We start from the raw sequence: 25618 nt of genomic DNA on the forward strand, positions 1-25618 counted from the left end.
TTGACTGTTGCTTTTGACAAGACTGTTTTGGGCAAGTAAATTTGATATTTGTACTCTCTCTCTCTCTCTGCTGAACTATTGAATAATAATAAGAAGATTTGATCAAAGGATTTTCCCCACATTGGGGTTTTTCCCTGGCATCCACCAAATCTTGTGTCCTCTTGATTTGGCTTGTCTTCTGCACATGTTTTTATGTTCTATCTGCATTTACTATCAATGTGTTTAAGTTAATGTGATTGCTACAATTGGAAATTGTCATTGGGCTGATAAGGAACATTGAAGTAAATTGTGCTAAAGCCTAGAACATACCATTGTTATCTAAAATTAACGCATTCAGATCGTAATTTTCTTCCACTTAATATTATGTGTTAGGAACTTAATCGTGTATTTGTTCAGTAATTAATTGTTTGGAATTAAGTGTTGGGTTCGTGAAAAATCTAATATTGTGTCCCCAAATCTGCACTAGATTTATCCGCCGGTCACTCAAATCTGCAAGATATCCCTCCTGTAAACCCAGATCTGCACTAGATCTATCTATTGATACTAGGAAATCTCAATCAGAGACCTCACTCTGATACCATGTTAATATTTCCAAACCCTGGGTGACAGATGACCTATGCTTCTTTACTAAATAAATCTGATTTAGAATATCTTCAGTGACAGGCATAAAAATTGAGCATGCATTATTCACACATTTGGCTGGAAAAATACAGTGGAAGCCAAAATTATGTACCAAGTACACAGCAAGTTTATGTCCTTTGAATCAGTTTTTCATTGAATAATCAAAACTTACAAGGACTCCTCAAACTAAGGATTTTCTGTGTGTTGGAAGAGAACTACAGAAACAAATCTTCAAGACTGTTGTACAGTCATGTCCGTATGGTTGTATGGCCCAGCTATATGGCTGTACGGATCCACACAGATCTCTGTTCATATGGCCTTCTACCCCCTAGATCTGCAACCTGCAAGCCAGCTGGGCTGCTCTTCTTCCTCCTGCTCTGCTTTTCCCTTCTCTTTGGCTGCTTTCTTCACCTTCGGACAAAATTGTCTTTGTGAAGAATGCACTCAATGTCTCTTTACCTTCTATCTTGCCCTTACCGTTATAATATTGAGTTGATGACTAAGTCTCCACACCCTTAATCTCTCATTAAGATCAACAATTGAGATTAAATCCTAATCTAACTAGAGATCAACAGTGCAGATTTATCTAAATCACTAGTGTAATTAAATTACACTTTACTTTTCATAACTCAACATTAAAAGACTCTTCAATTTAATAAAGTGAATTACAAAATAGAAAGGACTCAAATGACTTCCCACAACCTTGACATAAAACCTGTGCGGAAATTCCTGTCTGAGCTACAAACTTCAACAATACACTTGACCACCACAAGGCCTGATTTGAGTTTCTCACTTGGATTAGTTTCTAGATTTATGTATCAGCCAAGACAAAGTCACCAGAAGCCAGCCAAGAGGATCCTTCAACAGTGACTATCAGCGGAGAAAGTTGCAGATTTCAAACTTCAAGGCTACTCAGAGTCAGATTGGGCAGGTTACATTGATGAAAGGAAGTGTACTAAAGGGTACACATTTAGCATATTCCTGTCTGAGCTACAAACATCAACAATACACTTGACCACCACAAGGCCTGATTTGAGTTTCTCACTTGGATTAGTTTCTAGATCTATATATCAGCCAAGACAAAGTCACCAGAAGCTAGCCAAGAGGATCCTTCAACAGTGATTATCAGCAGAGAAAGTTGCAGATTTCAAACTTCAAGGCTACTCAGATTCAGATTGGGCAGGTTACATTGATGAAAGGAAGTGTACTAAAGGGCACACATTTAACATAGGTTCACCGTTCAACTATCATCACATGGTTTAGCATAAAACAACCCACAGTTGCCTTGTCTCCAATTGAAGAAGAATATAAAGCAGCCATATGTGCCACTAGCAAGGATGTTTGGTTGAAAAAAACTGGGTGGCATTGGCCTTCATCAGAAAAATCCTACACCTATAATGTGTAACAAAATGCTGTTAAAATAGCAAAAGAACTAGTCTATCATGAAAGAACTAAACACATTGAGGTACATTATCATTTCATTTGAGAAAAGATACACAGCAAAAGTTGAACTGCTATACTACAGTACTGAAGCTCAGCAAGCAGAATTGTTCACCAAATCAGTGGCCAAAGAAAAGTTGAGAAAATTTAGACATGATTGGTGTAAAGCAAATGAAATGGTCATTAAGATAGAGCGTTAGAATTAATGCCCATTTGAGATTGTAATTCAGTTAGTTGATTGCTGACATCTAGGATCCTGTTTGAGGTTGTTATGATCAGTTGCAAAATTGTAAGTGTGTTTCTGTTTCAAATTGTCAAAAGATTTGTAAGGAGTGGTTACTCCAACCAAATCTTGAATGTCCCAGAGATCTATCATTCAAATAATAATGGACCTTGGGTATCCAAATCTTATTGACTCTCTCCATATTTTTTATTACACCTTTACCAGACATCACAAATGTTCTTGGGACCTTTCCCTAAAATGAGCCATTCCCTTAAAAGAAATGATCCCAACAAAGAAAAAAATAAAATCCTAGCTATTTCCACCCAAAACACTCCTGGGAATACTTCCCTTTTAGTGATGCTCAAATCTGAAAGGGCCTGATTTGACTCAATTCCTAGTTCCTAAACTATTCTCCTTGCAATAGTCTAACTGTCAATTAAATAAAAACAAATTCCACTCATGATATTAGTTCTTGAATGTTTCCATCATTCATTCCTAGCCTTCATATTCAAAAGGCTTCTACTTACAAAGACAGCTGCACATGTTTCCTATGACTAAAAGCATTCCCTATTTGACAACAACTAGAAAACAAGCTTTCGAGATATTATCAGTTTCTTGCCATATATCGTTTCAACTACACTAACCCCATCCTCATCACAATTGAATCATCAAATGTTCTGCCCTTATCTAAATGGGTCTTATCCTGAACAGCTTGAAAAAAAAAATAGATGCATTTTGCATTTTGAAGCAAGTATTTTCACTATTTTGCAGCCCAAAGTAAAGCACAGTCGACATTAAAGTCAGAACAATTGATGCTGATCATAAAAATAGCTTCATTTCCTTCAAACTAGACTATAGCTCATTTCTTGAAATGATATTTGAAAACTTGTATGATTCATTTGTTCCATTGCTTCAGACATATCAAAGCTCATACCTTGTTCGCTGGATGTGCCATAGCACTGCGAAAATTAGCATTTTGCAGAAGTTCAAGGAAAAATAGACAATGCGGGTACCTATATAGATAGAAGACAAAATCATTAAGTAGTGTATAAATATTGTCTAAGTAACAGTCTAGAGATGATACAAAAATGAATTGCATTGAGTAATTGGAAAAGACAATAGACTCCTAAGACTATGTTACTGTAAAGAAAATAAAGTTCCTTCCCCACATACATCCATACTTATTACCATCAGCAGCCACTTAGGGAAGAGAGATTACATAATAAATTTTATGTATTCTGGACGTTGCCAGTACTGCAGATACTTTAAATAACCAATAAATGCCTCATCATCGAAGTAACGATTTTGAGCCAAATCTGACAGGAAAACAACAGAAATGCAATATCGTATGGTCAGAAAATATTTACAAATTTTAACATGAAATACATGACTTCAAAAAAGCACACACCAGAAAACTGGTAACTACACATGTATAAATACAAGGAAAAAGCAGTAGAAAGCTCGTGGCGAATAACACAATATGTGAACAATGTACTGAACAATTAAATCAAATAAAAATACATCAACTGCATAAATTTCAGATGAGAATTGAGCAGGCAAATAGAGGTCCCTTAAATCACTACACTGAGATTTTTGACATTTGAAGCAATCAGGTAGCTGGAATGTTACAGTTACGACACTATTGTACTCTAATAATAGAAGTGTAAAAAAGATACCAGTGGAACCTTGGCTCACTAGTGAGGTTGACGGTGCATTGAGCCATCCACCATGGCTCCATTGTCATTGTGGCCCTCCCAACTTAAATGGTATATTTAAAAAGTGGAAGAGGATAAGAAATTTTAGCTTTCAAGGTATTCCAAAAAGTGTTTACCCCATGTTTGGGGTTGCTTTATGAGATTCAGCGTACATGATGGCTTCATGGAGAGGTTCACTTGCTTAGAGAGCACCCTATGTTGGGATCTAACCAAAGCTACAACTGGTGAATTTAGATTTAGTCTCTCAATAGCCTCATAAAGTCCACTCGTGACTTTTTGATCTTGACGTCTTGATAACCCAAATAATCTAGGGTCTAAGTAGCATGCCGCTACATGTAAAGGACTATGCATCATCTTACACTTCAATCAACTACCTCCCAAATCTCATAGTGTAATCAGCCTCCATATTATCAAAAGCACTTACAATGGCTTCCTTGCAACAATCAAACCCCTCATAAACAAAACCCATACAAGGTTTGTCACCATCAACTATGTGGAGCACATTAACAATTAGACCACACATTCTTTAAACTTTTAAACATTTTGCCAAAAGCTATTGCCTAGCATTATTTCTTCAAAATTATTTCCTTTTGCTCTTTCAAAAGGGGAGAACTCCCCCACTCTGTCACTCTTTCCTTTGTTTTCATTACAAAAGTGGCCCTTGAAGCCTCAAACCCAAGAGGAACATCCACCATGCCAAAATCAACATCCTTTTTGAATGCATTTTTAAAATATGGACTTCTGGTCACATTAAATAGAACTGCACACGCAGAATTGTAATTTTGATTCTTATGAATTGTAAAATGAAAGAAAATTATTATTATTATTTTTGGAGCATGGGTTTCATGCTCAAGGTCTTTTATTTTATAGGTCAAGCACCCACTGAGTGCTTATAGGGTTGGTCCTAGGTCAAGAAGTCAAAAGAGTAATTGTCATAAGTTGAAGACCCCATCGGGCACATTGTAACTTGTAAAGAAAATTATTTTTGTCCTTAAAAGTGTCAAAAATAGCCTTCAAGACCAAATCGGCCTAAAAGCTAGCAAGCCGGCCTAATTTGAGGAGCCACGTCCACCTTGAGAAGCCTATATAAAGGAGGGAACTCAACCTCCTTGAAACATATTCATCTTTCACTCATCCAAAGGAGGAGCAAGAAAAAGGAAGAGGTCAAAGGAGACTTGTTTTTGGGTTATTTCTCTCCCACACGTGCGAAGGAAGGATAGGGTTTCTACAATAGATCTAGGGTTTTCTTCTACAAGTTCGATCTTGAAGAAGGGAAGGAAAGAAGGTCAAGCGAAGGTCACAAGAAGCCATCCTCAAGCTCCAAAAGGAAGAGAAATCCAAGCGAAGGTCTAAGGAAGCCTTGGAAGGCTAAACAAAGCTCACATGTGTGGCAACAACAACTGCTAGAGGGCCGAAAATTTCAGGTCTGCAGTGGAGGCCGAAATTCTGCAACTGGGGATTGAAGAGATTTGACTGGGTTTAACTTGTTCAAGGAAAGCACATCATCCAAAAAGGTTGGACTTGGTCTTGGAGGGTATTGGTCTTGCTCTAGAGGTCTTGGAATTCATCAATGGAAGAATCTATAAGGAAGAGAAGAGATATTTGGGTTTTCATCTCAATTGGAGGTTTTGGCCCTGGCTAGGAGGTTTTGGCCCTAGCTTGGAGCCTATATTCTGTGTTCTTGTTCTTCTTGTTTTGGTAATTGTTTGATGATATACAAACATAATAATAAGTAAAGAAGCCAATAAGTAAGAAAAAGTAAAAATACATCACAAGCAGTTATCAAGGAAAGAGAAATCACTCTAATCATTACCCTATAGATTTCTCAACATGGTTAAAGAACCAATAAAATGTTTTCCGCGTAATTGACAGATACAATTTTCCCTGTCCTTGACATATTTTCATGCCTCAGCAGTTGAATTTTGAGGTGCCATTTAATTAAATTAATGGTCATTGTGCTCTACTCACTACTCTGTCACTATGTGGTTTGGTCACTAACTTCTATTGATTTCAAATAATAGAAATAGCCAATATAAATAGCAAGTTCTGTTGCCTGTAAAGGGGTCAAAATCAAACCAAATACTTGGCATTACATAAATAACCATAAGATGTTTGGGTCTGGAACATTTTAAGATTTCTGTTAAATTAAATCATGAAATAGTTTTTGTTCACATGTCCACGATAAACAGAGATTTAGAGAACTACTATTTACTAATATAAATGATAAACCCCAAATTCCAAAATTTGATGTGTCATGTAGCCTATAGGTTGAATCTGTGGCAGTGCAGACAGAAACTGTTTTTGTGATTGTGTTGGGACAAGGTGACAGCTGAAAGGATATGTACCATATCCAGCCTTAAAAATGCCATGGTCATGCACAGCATAAAGAACCCCAACTTATATGATATAGTGGCTTAACTTTTGAAAGACCCGTTAAAATTCAACATTCAAGACACAGCAGCCTGCAGGTGACTCATACCAAGGCATGGACAATCAATCTGGACAATGGACCCTGGTGCCTGATTCTAGACCCCAAAAACACGTCAATCTGGACCTTGATGCTTGGTTCTAGAATCTAGACCCGGTGAGGCAACAACATGCCTGGTGCGTGGATGTGGTGTGACAGACCCTGGTGCATCATGACCCATTGATCCACACATGGAATATGCAATGAGGAGTCAGGACTATGAAGACTGGAGAACAAAAACAAGGGTATTAGCATCAAGCAAGCAGAGGCTAAAGCCACTTGAAATTCAGAGGAAATGAGAGTGAATCCTCTCAAGCCTACACAGAAGGAATGAAAACTACAGTGCCAACATTGGGCAGGTAGAGTGGCTCGAATCTAGGATTTTTATTTTTTTAACTTACTTCTGGCCAAATTTCAACGAACTCGGGCAATTTTCAGCCAAATTTCAACGAACTCGGGCAATTTTCAGCCAAATTTGTTCGCATTTGAGTTCAGGTTCAAGATAAGGTTCAACTTTGACTTGAGAGTCAGCAAAATGGAATGAATTTGTTTGTATTGACTTGAAATACAATGAATTTCAAATTTCTTTCTTGAAATTCACTTAACACAGTGACTTACCTATCCACATACTGGCCAGCACTTGCACAATATTAGCATATAAACAAGAAACCATGGAGAAGGTGGTCTCAAGATGGGATGCTAACTCATTCACCGCTACTACAGTATCTTCATTTCTTGCTATATGTTTAATAAGCTGCTTGGCCTTCCCTCTCTTCTTCTGCAAATATTGGTTGACATAATGTCCATTCTAATGACACTTAAAACATTTCACATTAATTGAATCATTCTTACCTTGGTTTGATTATTCCTTCTTACCCTTCTTCTATTCTTTCCAGTTTTCCTTCATCATCCTCTCAATGAGGGCTAGGTCTTCTACATCTCTTTGCCTCACTAAACAAGAGTCTAACATTACTCGTCTTGCACAAAGTCGTCCCAAAGCTTGTCGAAAAGTAGGTAAGTTCTCACAAGCAAAAACACCTTGAACAAAGAGTTTCCAAGATGAAGTAAACCTGTGCCAAGTATTACGCACAAACCTCCACTTATGTCCCTAGGGCACACCCAATTGATCTTTCAACTCTACAATTCTAGCCATGTGGCTACCCACTATATCTATTTTTACTCATGTGGACGGTTAAAAGCTTCTGTCTCAAGAGCATCTTCCTACAGACATGTACATCCTAGTATAATGCAACCAAAGCATCATACATCTTCTTGCCCATCTTCTTCTTTGTAATGTGATTGATCAAATGATCCTTCAACAAATCAAAAATGATTCTATTGTGGATAGGTAGATATGGTGATATCATTCTCAACATGCTCCCAAAGATCCAACTCTTTTAATAGCATTTGCAATCTATACATCCCTGGTGTATAATTGAAAACACCTTCCAACCTTTCACTTTGTCTAAGATCGAGTACATTCCTACAAATTTAAATCAACTTCAAAGCAAAAACCAGCAACAAACCAAACAAAAAAATCATTCTAGGGTTCAAAAACTTCTTCCAAAGCCCACTAAGGTTTCACACCCAATAAATTGTAATAGGCCAAGCACCTCTTCCAAGTATGGAATAACTGATATACCCAACTCCCTTTTCACCAAGAGAAATACTTGAATCAATTCAGCTCTGATACCATGCCCAAATTTTGTTAAAAACCTCTTAATGCAAATTCAGAAATTTCACCTCAAACTTGAGGTTCCCCAAGTCTATTTCTTGTGATCTTTCAAACTTAGGCTTGAATCTGAAATATAATTAAAGCAGTATATATTTCATAAAACAGCCCAAGAAAATAAACATCACAATTTTACTTCAAAGGAAATATTTTCCCAACCCCTTGCACAAATCCCAATATATGACATGTGAAAATTACTTAATTACAACATATTTAAAACAGCCATAGATCTGCCCACTTAGCTTCAAGATGCTTCTCAATCACTTAACAAAATCAGCTAGTTCTTCATGATAAATCTACATACCAAACAGCCATATGAATGACTCATTCACCATGAGATCATAAGTTGTAAAGAAAATCTGCAAGTGCACAAATTTTGGACCGGAAAGCATACTTCATATATACATATGAATGAAGTTACAAGTACATGGCACATACCAACAGCATAACAAAATCAGCTAGTTCTTCATGATAAATCCGCATACCAAACAGCCATATGAATGACTCATTCACCATGAGATCATAAGTTGTAAAGAAAATCTGCAAGTGCACAAATTTTGGACAGGAAAGCATATTTCATATACACATATGAATGAAGTTACAAGTACATGGTACCTACCAACAGCATATCTCAAGCTGGTTACAAGATGGCCCTTCAAGCTTATCACAAGCTAGGGATCTTCAATGCTCTCCAAAACCTAGCTCGAGTAACCAAAACACACTAGCATCACACCAAATGTCGAACCGTAGCCACCAACTCCTAACTAAGAATCATACCCAACCAAAGTTGGTCCCTCCACCAAAGATTCACAGCTAGCAAGCGTACACATTGACATGTTTGTGAAAATTTCTATAATAAAAGCCCTACTGTAGTTATTAATATGATTTCTTAAAACATTGCAGAAAGTAAATATAAGTAAAATGATGACACATATACAAACACAATAACAAAGACAATTGTGCCTGGAAAAACCCAATGCGGGAAAACAAGTGCAGCAAATGAGGGTTTTATTATTCTCCAGCAAAAATCATCATGTACAAATTACCCCCAGCAGTATAAAAAAAGGCTTTCTGAGAAAAATTTACAGACATTCCTAAACAAGTATCTGACCCGAGAGAGAGTACGTATCTCCAGCTTGCCCAGCGTCACTTTCTCTAGCTCTTTAGCAAAAATCATTATGTACAAATTACAACCAGCAATATAGAACAAGGCTTTCTGAGAAAAATTTACAAATGTTCCTGAACAAGTATTTGACCCGAGAGAGGTTCCTCCACCCTCTACGTCTCTCTAGCTTTCCCAACGTCACTTTTTCTAGCCTCTTCATTGGCCTACGCAATGCCTACGTCACTCAAGCCAGCGCTGCCTCTCTTAGCGTCAATCTACCCAGCGTTGTCCCGTCTGTTGCTCTGTGTCTTCGTCCCCATCTCCCTCACTGATGTTGAACCCACTCTGTCTCTCCTCCACCTGCAACTCTCCCTCTGAATCAATTCTCTTGCCGAACTTCAACTAGTGAGAAAATCGATTTCTCTTGGGCAACTGAGTATTTGTCTGGTGTGTGTTCCAAATGACCCTCAAACCGCTTCTTATATCTTCCTGTTGGATAACAAACATCCTAGATTAACTCTTAATCAAAGGCATCTTTTTGACTTTATCTTCGTCTATATCTAGAAGAATCACCCACAATTAGATTAATACCCATTAATATTTTAATTTTCCTAAGTTTAGACTTAGGAACCCCATTAAAAATATTAATTATTTTAATATAATCATTTCTGGGTGGAATTTACCAAAACCATTTCTAGGTTCTTTGGAATGCATGTGCCCAAGCCTCCCTACAAAATTTGAGGCTTAGAGCACATCCAATGCTACTACCCCAAATCAACAATGTTCCCTTTGGCACCTAAATTTGCAACACACAAATGTACAAGAGAAAACAAGATAGTCTTCCACTATCTTCTCCACATCTAGCACTCCAAGTAGTCCTAGGGTTCCTAATGCCACAAACCCTAGACTTCTCCCACAAGAACAAGTGCCCCCTTTGTTTCTATATTGTTTCATCCAAGCCCTAGCTCTTTGTATCTTCGTGGGGCAATCCCTAACCATAACGCCTTTCTTGCATCAACACCAAAACCCTTCTACATTAGACAAGAGAGAAAAGTACAATGAAGAAGAGCTACATGTGAAAGATACATGTTTGCTCAAGATCTCACATCTCTAAGACAAGATCTAGGTGATTATGATCAAATGTGATGATTGAAAAATAAAGACTCTCTTCTCCCTTTATATAAAACAAGTGAGGGAGGCCAACAATAGGAAAGTGTGCAAGGTCCACAAACAACTATCTCAAGCGACCTAACTAATCACTAGATAGGTCTAGATGGGACCTGCTCTACAGTGATATATGTCAAGGTCCAAGGTAAGCACATCCATCGACCACAGGTCCCAAGGTGAGCACTCCACATTGTCTCACCTTCTTAATACGATACTCTTCTAGTGCTCAAAGTTTGGATGGATAGTGTTATAACATAATCTAGCACCCACATATAATGTAAAGTCCCAAGCATCAAGGTGCTAGTTTGTGCAACTCAAGAAGGCTACCCACTATCACTTGAATATCTCTTCCTCTTTCTTTAGGACGGCTCTCCTCCATCTCAAGGGGATTTCCACTAAATAAGATTGATAAGGCTATTGAGTGGGGCTTTTAAGTGATATAGGAAAAGTAAGCCTTAATGAAATGCATGGTTGTTGTAGTATATGAAATGAAATGAAAATGGAAATAGGGTAAGGACTAGATAGATAAGATAAGACCAATGGATGACCACAAAAGTAGGTCAATGGGACTAAAGAAAACATCCAGTACAAGTGCAATGTGGGAGCGCAAATGCAACTCCTAGAAAATGCCAAAGGTAAATCTAAGATAAAACGAAGTAAAGAAGGATACAACAATAGGACAACCTCATAAACATGTATATAACTAGATCAAAGGCCCCCTATGATGTAGAAGACTAAGCAAATAAGTCCAAGGCTGGAGATCAATGATGTCAAGAATGCCCGAGTCTGATAGCTAACAACAAGGGCGCAACAATGTCGTTGGCTCACTATCGGAGTCCTCTAGATCCAAGAAGATGTCTACCTGCACAATCCTAGGGGGAGGTAGGAGCGAGGGATACTCCTAGCATCTGAGGCCGAAGGAAATAAGCTCTGGATAAGTCTTTGGCTACTCTATTAGGGTTGGAGATGAGTCTGTCAGTGAGGCGACACCCTACTCGAGAACCGTCTAGACTAATCCTCTTACGCTCTAGGTGTGAGTGAACTGATGTGTTGTTCGACACATCGACAACAGTGTTAAGAATACTGATTGGCCTCCCAAAGGGGGCAGGGAGCACTAAGGGGAGACTTGAGGTCTCACTTTCTACTATCTGAAATACTCTAGAACTCAGCTCATCACTTGTTGCTTCAATCAACCTAAACGTATGATGTGATCGTCTGAATCGTCCCTGAATGAGGCGGGGTATGTAGGGTCTGAGCTTTGTGTTCGAATATCTCGTGGATAAAGAGGGCTAGGCATCTTTGGTCATGATATGAAGAAGGTAGAGGGATCCTTCTGAATCTCGTAGCACCCTTCGATCTCATAGTATAGGGGGCACTTTTAAATGAGGTGTTGCTCTATCTTTAGCTCTTGAAGGTGACAAACCTGGCAGATCCTATCAAATCTTGGTATATGGTGGTCAGTGTCCACTCGGATTCGATTAGAACCAACTTGAAGCTGGCCTAAAGGGATCTTGAGTGAGTGCATCCAATCCTATAACTCTAGGAAATGCTCAAAGTAGAAAGGCATCTTCGAGGCTAGGCCAGTCAGGGGGGAATTCCAATCTGTAGATATCCTCTCTGATGGACTAATTCAGTACCTGTCTAGGCAACACGAGATGGATCAATGCAGCAATGGAGAATCTGAAGGAGGGAAGACTCTCTAGGGAGATGGTCAATGTATAGACAAGTCAAAAAACATCCAAGAACCAACCTCATTTTCAGCCCAAGGGGTGAGAGCCGAAGGGAGGGCCTTGGAGGAAAAAAATGCAAGGAAAATGAAGGAAAAGAACAAGGAAAGAAAAGACATGCTAGGAAACCATTGTCTATCAAACATAAGCTAACGGAGTCATAAACTACTACACAAATGGAAGGACTTGATTTGTCATACTTACAATTACTTAAATGAAGGCCACTAGTGATGAAAGGGTCCTTTTCCACCTTCATCAACCACCTAATGGTGAAAATCTATTTGATACATTCAGCTTTTAAATTATATGAACTCAAGGCAAAGGAACTAATGTTTGTTACATTTACCCTTAGAGTATATAAAATGAACCTTGGAGATCCCTAGATGGTACCACTCATCAACAAAAATTAAAAGTGATGTATTATTTCTGAACTATTATTCCAAATCTGCATTTAGATTATTAGAAGAATGGAAATAAATAGCAATAAATAGAAATAAAACAGCAAGTAAATCAAGAAGGATAAACCGCCTCACATTGATTCAGTCCTAAATAATACTTAAGCTTTTATATTAAAATGAAAACAAGAAAATTTTCTATATAAACTCATAACAATGAAAGCAATAAACCTTACACCAAAATTGAAAGCTATAAATTATGTCTTCATTAGTCATCAATCTTAATAGTACAGTGGAGCTCCATCATGCTTCAACTCCTAAGCTCCAATACCTATCACTTCTCAAACTCCTAAATCTCCAAATGCCAATTCCCATGTGAAATGGAGAGAAGCTCCTATTTATATAAAGAGAAATTCATCTCTCTTACGATAAAATACAATATTCGCTAACTAGCTCCATGGCAAGTCAAACAATAATAAAATAATGGAATAGTTAAACAACATCCTCTAAAAGCAGCACAAGAATATGGTCTACATGAGTGGTTGACTATGTCAAAGCTCTATCAAATGGTAAAATAATGCCTCTAGTGCACCCCCCAAGATGCATGAATGCAATTACAATAAAATATTCTTGACATGCAAAAGTGATCCATCGACTATAACCACCATCCCAAAATAGCATTGGTCCACAAGATGCATGAGCAAATGTGTGCAAGATACCAACTAGATGGAGTGCCCCACAAGAAAGGTTTGGTCAAGACTCCAACAACTTTCTCAAAATAGAAACACCACGCATGGGTTCTTTCTCCAATGTGCAACCACCTTAATAAATAAATAGTCTCCAAAGTAGTCATAACTCCTCAAGACTTGTGCAAAAAAGTAGTCAACAGCAATAAATTAATAATTAATCTCCAACCAATTCCACATGAATAAATCCCAAGGAAACCAACTCCATGGATGAATGTGCAAGATGAAGTAGTCAAAACCCAAGATAATGAGTGGGCAACCTCCAACGAAAAAAATTCAAGGAGATAAGAGAAAACTAGGGTTTTGACAATTCAACAACTCCTTGAAATAAATAAATATACACCTCCAAGAATAGAAAGAAGTGGTGCTTCATGGCACTTTACCTGTTACAAAGAGGTACTCTCTAATTTGGTTGAGAGGGAAACAAATTTGAAGATCATTCTTGGAGATAACTCTACATATCCCATAAAGGGATACAAATTTGATCATTGTTGGAGATAACTCTACATATCCCATAAAAGGATCTGGTTTCGTTTCTCTCCATCGGGATCAAGGTAAAACTTTGACTCTTCAAGAAGTTTTATATGCACCTGGTATAAGGAAGAATATTGTGTTTGTATCAGCTTTAGAAGGTAATGGAATGGAAGTTGTTTTCATAAATGGTAAAGTTCTCACTTGGCCATCGAGATCCAACATGAGAGATGCCCTCAATCTGGGATCTAGATGTGAAGGTCTAAACAAAATCAATGGAAGACCTATTCATGCACTAATCCATGATAGCAATCATCAACGTGAACTTTGGCAGTAAAGGTTTGCTCACTTGCACTACAAAGCAATACCTCATGTGAGAAAGATGGTTTCATGAATGTCGGAAATCAGATCTGATCATGATGGCGTTTGCCAAGGGTGCGCAATTGGAAAGCAATAAGGGACCATTTCCTTCAAGCAAAAGTGGAACCAGTGAGGCAGTGCATCTTGTACATTATGATTTATGTGGACCAATGCCTATAACTTTTCTTGGTGGTAACTTGTATTATATTATCATTGTGGATGATTTTTCTCGCAAAAGATGGATTTATTTTCTGAAAAATAAATGTCAAGCTTTTAGCATGTTCAAACATTACAAAGGTCTAGTAGAAAACCAAACTAGAAGAAAAATCGAAATCTTCAAAATGACAATGGAGGAGAGTTCACTTCCAGCGATTTCATTGACTACTATAAAGAAGCTGAAATCAGAAAAGATACCACTGTACCATATAACCCAAAACAAAATGGTGTGGCCGAGAGAAAGAATAGAACTATCAAAAGATACCATTGTACCATATAACCCAAAACAAAATGGTGTGGCCGAGAGAAAGAATAGAACTATCATGCAAGCAGTCAAAGCTATGTTGCGTGATCAGAAATTACCAAAGTTACTATGGGGGGAAGCTACGAACATAGTTATCTATGTCCAAAATAGATCTCCTCGTTGTGCCCTCACTAGTGAAAACCTGAAGTTGGGAACCTAAGGATATTTGGTTGTCCTATCCACTTCCATGTCCCAAAAGAGAAAAGGAACAAGCTGGAAGCTTCAAGTAAGAAACGTACGTTTGTTGGTTATTGTGAGAATTTTAAAGCTTACATAATATACATACCTAGTCAAAGAAATATAGAATTTAGCAAGGATGTACCATTTGATGAAAATGCAACTCTCGAAAAAGCAAAAGACACTACTCTTCCTCCTGATAATGTTGATAGTCAAGATGATATATTTGAAATACAAGAAGATCCTGAAGCTAAAATTGATCTTGTTGATCAACCCATGGAGCCCATGGATCCTTTGGATCCTCCTCCATGTGATCCTCCTAAAAGGCGACCTATATGACTTCATGACACTCTCTAAGAGATGTTGATAAACATGCTGCCCCCAAAGGAACTTTTAGAGAAATCAAAAAACCTTGTCAGTTACAAGGCTATGTTGTAGCCATAAGCAATATTATTCAAGTTGAACCATGAACTTTTGAAGAAGTTGTAAAGGCCCAAGTGTGGAAAGATGCAATGGCTAAAGAATATGAATCCATCATTCATAATGATGTATGGGAAGTGGTTCCAAGACCCCAAGGTAAATCTGTTGTATCTTCTAAATGGTTGTATAAAATTAAACGTGGTCTTGCTGGCAATGTTGAAAAATATAAAGCTAGATTTGTGGCTAGAGGTTTCTCTCAGAAAGAGGGAATAGACTATGATGAAATTTTTTGCACCTGTTGTCCATTACCCCACGATCTGATCTATTGTAGCTCTAGCTGCTAGCCAAGGATGGTCTCTTCACCAAATGGATGTGAACATTGCTTTTTTGCATGGCTTCCTTAAAGAAGAATTCTTTGTGGAGAAACCAGAAGGCTTTGAAGTACATGATCCAAAAATTCGTGTTTAGGCTAAAGAAAGCCCTCTACAATTTGAAGCAAGCTTCAAGAGCTTGGAATGCTCGCATAGATAGCTTCTTAATGAAGCTTGGTTTTCCCAGAAGCAATGTAGATCCAAATCTTAAATTTAAGACAATCCAAGGTATGCCTTTGATTTTGGTATTGTATGTTGATGATTTATTTCTAACCGGTAGTGAACCTCTTATTCTCCAATGTAAGAGGGAGTTAGCTTCCAAATTTGAAATGAAAAATCTTGGGGCAACTAATTGGGGCACTAATTGGGGCACTAATGTTCTTAGTGAACACTAGAGAAGATATATGTTTTGCAATCAATACTCTGAGTCAATACATGATTAAGCCTCCTAATGCACACTAGGTTGTCGCAAAGCATGTGTTGAGATACCTGCATGGGACCATCAATCTTGGATTGAGATATACCGTCGAAGATGTAAGGCTACATGGATACTCACATCATGGTAACTCTACTGATAAAAAGAGCACATCAGGGTGTTGCTTCAACTTAGGACTTGCCAGCAAAAGTCTGTTGCCCTTAGCACGGCTAAAGCAGAATACATTGTTGCTAGCATGGCTAGCTATGAGGCAATATGGCTAAGGAAGCTCTTTGGAGAGTTGTTTGAGCAAGTATTGGATACTACAGTAATTTATTGCGACAATAAGAGTGGGATTCGACTTGTTGAAAATCTCGTGTTCCATGACAAGTCTAAACACATTGAGATCAAATATCACTATATATGGGATATTGTGCAAATAGGAGTAGAGAGACTCCATCATATAGTAATTGATGATCAGATTGTTGACATTCTTACCAAGCCTTTACCAAAAGGGAAGTTCTTGGTTTTCAGAGAGCAGCTTGGACAGACAGAGGTAACCCTTCCTAGAGAGGACGGTCATGGATGATTAACCTTGGATGTGCGAGATCCTTGTCACATTGACAAGTGGATCCCCCCAAGCAGTGATGAGCCTTAATGTGCGAGATCCTTGTCATGTGTTAACAAGTGGATTCCCCCAAGCAGTGTTGAGCCATGGATGTGTGAGTTCATTGTCATGTGTTGACAAGGGGATCCCCCCAAGCAATGGTGAGCCTTCGAAGTACAAAATCCTTGTCATGTGTTAACAAGTGGATTACCCCAAGCAGAAAGGACTCTTGGCTGTGCGAAGATCCTTGTCATATGTTGACAAGTGGATCCTCCCAAGTGTGTATAGGGTGATGAATGTATCTCACCTATGATGACTCCTTTTCATTAGATTGTAACGTCATTGTTCCAAAGTAGAGATAGCAAAGTTCCTTGTATCGGAAAGAAATTCCTCTCTAGCTGAAAGGGAGTGTTGAAAATTGACTCTTTCATTAGATTGTAACATCATTGTTCCAAAGCAGAGATAGCAGAGTTCCTTGTATCAGAAAGAAATTCCTCTCTAGTTGAAAGGGAGTGTTGAAAATTGGTAGCTATGCGACGAATTCCTTGAAAAAAAATTCGTTTTTGACCTTTCTAGAGTGACTTTCTAAAAATAGAAAGTCATGTCTATATTTGCAACCATTACTGTACAAATTTAGTAAATCACCTTCCATCAACTCATAATCATATATAGATGATGGAAAATCACTTAATTAAAAATTTGTCCTGAATCAATCTCAATTATTTAATTTTTAATTTAATCATCAATATTATTAATATTATTATGATTATCCTTATGATGCTATAATAATATTATTAAAAGAGAAATACATATCACCTCTCGTACTTGGCAATCAATCCACCCCATCTCTCTCTCTTCGATGGCATTCATACCTCTCTCTCTCCCCCTATATGAATTCGTTACTCTCTCTTGAATGCTATTACGCACCTCTTTACACATCTCTTACATGCATTTACGACTTGTCATAAGATTCATCTTACACCTCTTCAATGCATAAGTTACACTCTCTTCAAGGAATGCGTACATCTTTTTCTTTATGGTGTAAGTCACTGAAGACATGCATACTCCCTCTTCATGGCATGAGTTCTTGATGGCATGAGTTACTAAGAAGAGCATACCTCCTTTATGGCATAAGTTACTCTCCAATTTTGGCATGAGTAACTCCTCAAGGCATAGGAGTTACTCCCTCCTTGCTCTTCCTATATATTTGTGCCTCCCATCCTCACTTGATACACTTACTTGTGCTTGTGAAAGCACAAAATTCAAACTTGAGAGAAAGAGAGAGTTGGATAGGCTAAAGGAAATTTGAGAGAGAGAGAGAGAGCCTTGAAGAGCAAGAACGGATCTTGGAAAGCCAAAGTGATTCAGTGTCTACATCAGCAACTGCTATCAGATATCTTCTTCAAATTTGGGTGAACTTCTTCATTCTCTCATTGTACTTTGTATCTCTACTGAACAATTGATTTCTAATAGAAGAAGAAACTAGTTGGGTTTTCCCCTTGTGGGTTTTGCCAGGATCATTGACCTAACTTTTTTATGTCTCGTTGAGTTCTTGGTTGTCTTATATTGTGCATATGGTTTATATGGTTTACGTTCTATCTACAATTACTAAACTTATATTGCACCATAAAGAAGTTCTGGATTTAAGTGATTATAACTAGTGTTGCTCTAGCTCATTTTCTACTGGAAAATCGCTTGTTGTCCACTCCATTTACAGCTCATTATCTACTTGTCCACCACTCCATTTACAGCTCATTTTCTAGTTATTTTCCACTCTATTTACAGCTCATTTTCTAGTTAATGTACACCCCATTTACAACACATTTTTTGCTGCTTGTCCACTCCATTTACAGCTCATTTTATAGTTATTGTACACTCCATTTACAACACATTTTTTGCTGCTTGTCCACTCCATTTACAGCTCATTTTCTGCTTGTTGTCCACTCTACTTGCAGCTCTTTTTTGCAGTCTATTTTTTGCTAATATATCTCTTGTTGTCCCTCTTTATTTGTTGCGCAAATTTTGAGGATATCAAGATGCCTTCATCTTACTTTAAGAATGAAAAGTTGGTTGATGCTTCAAACTTCCCTTGGAAGGCCAGATCGGATATTACTCTTGAGGAACATGATGTTCTTGAGTCAGCTCATTTTCTAGTTATTGTCCACTCCATTTACAACTCATTTTCTGTTGCTTGTCCACTCCATTTACAGTGCATTTTCTACTTGTTGTCCACTCTACTTGCAGCTCTATTTTGCAATCTATTTTTTGCTAATATATCTCTTGTTGTCCATCTTTATTTGTTGTGCAAATTTTGAAGAGATTAAGATGTCTTCATCTTACTTTAAGAATGAAGGGAAGTTGGTTGATGCTTCAAACTTCTTCCCTTGGAAGGCCAGATTGGATATTACTCTTGAGGAACATGATGTTCTTGAGTATGTTGAAGGAGAGATAGCAAAACCAACTGAAAACTTCAATGTTGCTATCAAAGCCAAATTCAAGAAAGGAGAAGTCAAGGCTAAAAAGATTATCCTTGACTCTCTTGGAGACCACCTCATCACTTTTGTTGCCAACCTGGAGAAATCCAAGAAATGTATGACAAGTTGATTGGAATGTACCAAGTGAACAACTTGAGTCAAATTCTTGCTTTGAAGAATTGACACAAGGAATTTAAAAATGAACAGAGGAGAGACCATTCAAGCATACTTCATGGGGATATCAAAAATCAAAGATCAGTTGTCAACTTCTAGCGAAGTTGTTCTTGACAAAGAACTAGTGTTGATTACGCTTGGAGGTCTTCTTTCTTCATGGGAGACTTTTATTACTACCATCAACAATAATGATAAGTTTCCCACATTCGATGAGCTTCTGGGAAAGTGTGGTCAAGAAGAAGCCAAAATGATTTCCAAAAGAAGAATTCCCAAGCATGATTAGGGAGAACCTACTACCTTTGTTATACAAGGCAAGAAGAAGAAAGGAAGAAGAGGAATTCAATGTTCGAAAAATCCTCCTCCCAACAGCTCCTCTCAATGGACCAAAGTCTTATCAAAAGTCCAATGCTACAACTATTGCAAGCATGGCCACGGCACTCGTGATTGTTCAAAAAACAAAAGAGCATCAAAACCAACTTCAACAATCTTTCTGACAAATCTGATTACAGAAGAAGATGAGAAGCTCCTTCTGCCCAAGGAACCAAAGGTACGATAACAATGCAGTTGAGACTCAATCAGAGTACTTTCTTGTTTCTCTGCTCTTTCTAGTTCATCTCCTGAAGATTCTTGTGATGGTTGGTTTATAGTGGTGCTTCAAGGCACTTTACTTGTTACAAAGAGGTACTCTCTAATCTGGTTGAGAGGGAGACAAATTTGAAGATCATTCTTCGAGATAACTCTACATATCCCATAAAGGGATCTGGTTCCATTTCTTTCCATCTGGATCAAGGTAAAACTTTGACTCTTCAAAAAGTTTTACATGTATCTAGTTTAAAGAAGAATTGTGTGTCCATATCAACTTTAGAAGATAAAGGAATGAAAGTTGCTTTCATAAATGGTAAATTTCTCACTTGGCCATCAAGATCCAACATGAGAGATGGCCTCATTTTGGGATCTAGATGTGAAAGTCTAAACAAAATAAATGGAAAAACTATTCATGCACTAGTCCATGACAGCAATCATCAAAGTGACCTTTGGCACTGAAAGTTTGCTCACTTGCACCACAAAGCATTACCTCATGTGAGAAAGATGGTTTTCGGAATGTCGGAAATCAGATCTAATCATGATGGTGTTTGCCAAGGGTGCGAATTAGAAAGCAATGAAGGGACCATTTCCTTCGAGCAAAAGTGGAACCAGTGAGGTAGTGCATCTTGTACATTCTGATTTATGTGGACCAATGCCTATAAATTCTCTTGGCGGTTACTTGTATTATATTATCTTTATAAAATAAAAGTCAAGTTTTTAATATGTTCAATAATAATAAATCTCTAGTAGAAAAACAAACTAGAAAGCAGATCAAAAACTTCAGATTTGACAATAGAGGAGAGTTCACTTCAGTGATTTCATTGACTTCTGTAAAGAAGCTGGAATCAAAAAAGAGACCATTGTACCATATAATCCAAAACAAAATGGTGTGGCCGAGAGAAAGAATAGAACTATCATGCAAGCGATCAAAGTTATGTTGCATGATCAGAGATTGCCAAAGTTTCTATGGGAAAAGCTATGAACATAGTTGTCTATGTCCAAAATAGATTTCCTCACTGTGCCCTAAACAACAAGACTCCTGAAAAAGTCTTCACTAGCGAAAAGCCCGAAGTTGGGCAGCTAAGGATCTTTAGCTGTCCTATCTACTTCCATGTCCCAAAAGAGAAAAGGAAAAAGTTGGAAGCTTAGAAAGATATGGTTGTTGGTTATTGTGAAAATTCTAAAGCTTACATAATATATGTACCTGGTCAAAGAAATATAGAATTTCGCAAGGATGTAATATTTGATGAATATGCAACTCTTGGAAAAAGAATAGATACTCCTCTGCCCCTGCAAATGTTGATAGTCACGATGATGTATTTGAAATACAAGAAGATCCTGAAGCTAAAATTGATCTTGTTGATGAACCCATGGATACTTTTGATACCCCTCCATGTGATGTTCCTTCTAAAAAGAGCCCTTTATGGCTTTGTGACACTCTTCAAGATGTTGATAAACACGCTACCCCCAGAGGAACTTTCAAAGAAAGTAAGAAACCTTGTCAGTTACACGGATATGTTGGAGCCATGAGCAACATTATTCATGTTGAACCATGCACTTTTGAAGAAGTGTGGAAAGATGCAATGGCTAAAGAATATGAATCCATCATTCATAATGATGTATGGAAAGTGGTTCCAAGACCCCAAGGTAAATCTGTTGTCTCTTCTAAATGGTTGTATAAAATTAAACATGGTGTTCCTGACAGTCTTGAAAAATATAAAGCTAGATTTTAAAAATGGTGTTGTGCCTAGAGGCTTCTCTCAAAAAGAGGGAATAGACTATGACGAAATTTTTGCACCTATTGCTCGTTACACCACCATCCGATCTATTGTAGCTCTCGCTGCAAGCCAAGGATGGTCTCTTCACCAAATGGATGTGAACACTGCTTTTCCGCATGGCTTCCTTAAGAAGAAGCATTTGTGGAGTAACCACGAGGATTTGAAATACATGATCCAAAAACTCGTGTTTAGACTGAAAAAAGCCCTCTACGGTATCAAGCAAGCTCTAAGAGCTTGGTATGTTCGCATAGATAACTTTTCGAAGAACCTTGGTTTTACCAAAAGCAATGTAGATCCAAATCTTTACTTTAAGACAGTCCAAGGTATGCCTTTGATTTTGGTATTGAATGTTGATGATTTATTTCTAACCGGTAATGAACCTCTTATTCTCCAGTGTAAGAGGGAGTTAGCTTCTAACTTAAATGAAAAATCTTGGTTTGATGCACTACTTTTTGGGCCTAAATGTATGGTAAAAATCTGATGAGATTTTCCTTTCTTAAGGAAAATAAGTTGGCAAACTACTAGAAAGGTTTGCCATGACTAAGTGTAAGTCCATGAATACGCCAATGGAAATGAATTTCAAGAAGTTGTGGTAAAGCTACTGGACTTGATTTGGCTAATCCTTTTGAGTAACGTTAATTGATTGGGGCACCGATGTTCTTATTGAATACTAGACCAGATATATGTTTTGTAATCAATACTCTGAGTCAATACATGATTAAGCCTACTCATGCAGACCGGGTTGTTACAAAGCATGTGTTGAGATACCTGCATGGGACCATCAATCTTGGATTGAGATATACCGTCGAAGATGTCAGGTTACATGGACACTAACGTTGATTGGGCTGGTAACTCTACTGACAGAAAGAGCACATCAAGGTGTTGCTTCAGCTTAGGCTCTGCCAACAAAAGTGTATTGCCCTTAGCACAGCTAAAGCAAAATGCAGTGTTGCTAGCATGGCTAACTGTGAGGCAGTATGGCTAAGGAAGCTCTTTGTAGCGTTGTTTAAGCAAGTATTGGATACTACGGTAATTTATTGTGACAATAAGAGTGGGATTTGACTTGCTAAAAATCTCGTGTTCCATGACAAGTCCAAACACATTAAGATCAAATATCACTATATCCAGGATATTGTGCAAAGAGGAGCAGTGAAACTCCATCATATAGCAACTAATGATCAGATTGAGGACATTCTTACAAAGCTTTTACTGAAATGGAAGTTCTTGGTTTTCAGAGACCAGCTTGGACTGACAGAGGTGACCCTTCCTAGAGAGGGCAGTCATTAATGATGAGCCTTGAACGTGTGAGATCTGTGTCATGTGTTGACAAGTGGACCCCCCCCCAAGTAGTGGTGAGTCTTGGATGTGCGAGATCCTTGTCATGTCTTAACAAGTGGATCCACCCAAGCAGTGGTGAGTCTTGGATGTGTGAGATCCTTGTCATGTGTTGACAAGAAGATCCCCACAAGCAATGGTGAGCCTTAGATGTGGAAGATCCTTGTCATGTGTTGACAAGTGGATTACCCCAACCAGAAAGGACTCTTGGTTGTGCGAAGATCCTTGTCATGGGTTGACAAGTGGATCCCCCCAAGTGTGTATAGGATGATTCTCCCCTATGATGATTCTTCTTCATTAGATTGTAACATCATTGTAGCATAGATAGCAAAGTTCCTTATATCAAAAAGAAATTCCTCCCTAGCTGAGACTCAAGAGGGAATGTCGAAAATATGGGATGAATTTCCTAGAATATAATTTCATTTCTGACATTTCTAGAGTGACTTTCTAAAAATAGAAAGTCATGTCTATCTTTGCAACCATGACTTCTCAAATATAGTAAATCACTTCCAATCAAATTGTAATCATATATAGATGATGGAAAATTATTTAACCTGTCCTTAATCAATCTCAGTAATTTAATTTTTAATTTAATCATCAATATTATTAATAGTATTATTATTATCATGATAATGCTATAATAATATTATTAAAAGAGAAATGCATATCACCTCTCCTACTTGGCAATCAATCCACCCCATCTCTCTCTATCTCTCTTTGATGGCACCCACACCTCTCTCACTCTCTCTCACTAAATGAATTTGTTCCTCTCTTGAATGCTCTTACACACCTCTTACACATCTCTTACACGCATTTATGACTTGTCATAAGATTCCTCTTACACCTCTTCAATGCATAAGTTACACTCTCTTCAAGGCATGCATACCTCCTTCTCTTTATGGTGTAAGTTACTCAAGGCATGCGTACTCCATCTTGATGGCATGAGTTTCTAAAGAGAGCGTACCTCCTTTATGACATAAGTTACTCTCCAATTTTGGCATGAGTAACTCCTCCTCATGGCATAGGAGTTACTCCCTCATGAAATCGACCTCCTTGCTCTTCCTATATATTTGTGCCTCTCATCCTCACTTGATACACTTACTTGTGCGTGTGAAAGGAGAATTCGATCTTGAGAGAGAGAAAGTTTTGAAGAGCAAGAGTAGATCTTGGAGAGCCAAAGCGATTCAGTGTTTGCATCAGCTACTGCTATCAGAGATCGTCAGATTTGAGTGTACTTCTTCATTCTCTCATTGTACTTGGTATCTTTCTTCCACAATTGATTTCTAATAAAAGAAAAATCTGGTTGGGTTTTCCTCTTGTGGGTTTTTCCCTAGTCATTGACCTAATTTCTCTGCCTCATTGAGTTCTTGGTTGTCGTCTATTGTGCATATGATTTCTATCCTTTATGTTCTATCCACAATTACTTAACTTATATTGCAACATAAAGAATTTTTGGATTTAAGTGGTTGTAACAGAATAGAACATCTTATTTTTAAGAGTTTATTTATTTTTATGCATGGTTTTTCAAATTTTCATTGTTCAGAAATCAGGTATTTCTGTCTACAAGTACTGCATCTGAAATATACAAATTTAGTTCATGAATAGAAATAACTGGAAACTTGGACCACTTGTTGCAGTTTGTCTCAATAACACTCATTTTTTTGTTAAACCACTCAACAATATTTCTAATAGGAATGATCGATCAACTTCTAATATTCAATAATGAAAATTATCAAACATATGATAGCAATATGAACACGTCTTTAATGAAAAAATGTCACACTTGCAACATGGACATTCATGTACCATGTTATAAGGAAATTCCTAGATCTACTCTTACTTACAGTGTATGTAAGTTGGATTGGCCAAGCACTGTATAAACTCCAACTCCAGTAAAAAGCGTTGCCTACCATCATCGGGATCTTTGTATGGCTCCTTAGGGCTGCAAAACAAAAGTCAGCAAAATAGCATTCAACTGTATCAAACCTAAATTCAAACTGTTGAAAGCTGTGTAGTGAAGTATTTTGTGAGAAAATCATCTTTTTGTTAATATTAAACCTAAGCTACCAAATGCAGTTAGGCCAAATCTGGGTTCTGTGCCCCCACAGATCCAAAGCCATCTTTGGACAAGGCAAGGATCCATTTCCAATTTGGAAATGCCAGAGGATCCACCTGAGATACATTTCAGGCCTGCCAGAAATAGATCACCTGTGGATCCTCAAAAAAGCATTCCCTTTTTAAATAAAAAACACATTAGAAGGCTTAAAATAAATAAATATGTAAACAAAATTTAAAAACAATAGCATGGAGAACCCTAACTTTTGCCTATAAATTAACCCCTCCCCCAATCTAAAACACAAAAGTTTTAAATAAAAAACACATTAGAAGGCTTAAAATAAATAAATATGTAAACAAAATTTAAAAACAATAGCATGGAGAACCCTAACTTTTGCCTATAAATTAACCCCTCCCCCAATCTAAAACACAAAAGTTTGAGATTTCCTTCATTTTGCATTTCTTAGTGTCTGATTTGCAGTGTGCACAATGTGTGCAATATATACATATCATGTCATTGTTTACACGTGCATTTTGT

At 37.6% G+C, this 25618-nt stretch overlaps 1 protein-coding gene across 1 annotated transcript in view; it reads right to left on the bottom strand.

Moving 5' to 3' along the window:
• Positions 1 to 25618, bottom strand: part of MED31 (SOH1 family protein) — a 105603-nt gene that overhangs the window by 17130 nt on the left and 62855 nt on the right. The window contains exons 3-5 of the mRNA XM_089412182.1: positions 24870 to 24967; positions 3504 to 3600; positions 3219 to 3297 (exon numbers count right to left, since the gene is read on the bottom strand). Coding sequence (XP_089268308.1) covers positions 3219 to 3297; positions 3504 to 3600; positions 24870 to 24967 — 274 coding nt within the window. The remainder of the gene's footprint in view (positions 1 to 3218; positions 3298 to 3503; positions 3601 to 24869; positions 24968 to 25618) is intronic.

The sequence above is a fragment of the Pinus tabuliformis genome, chromosome 3_1 (genome assembly GCF_031772625.1).
Source record: "Pinus tabuliformis cultivar Carrire ecotype Pingquan chromosome 3_1, CPIR1, whole genome shotgun sequence".
NCBI classification, from domain to species: domain Eukaryota; kingdom Viridiplantae; phylum Streptophyta; class Pinopsida; order Pinales; family Pinaceae; genus Pinus; species Pinus tabuliformis.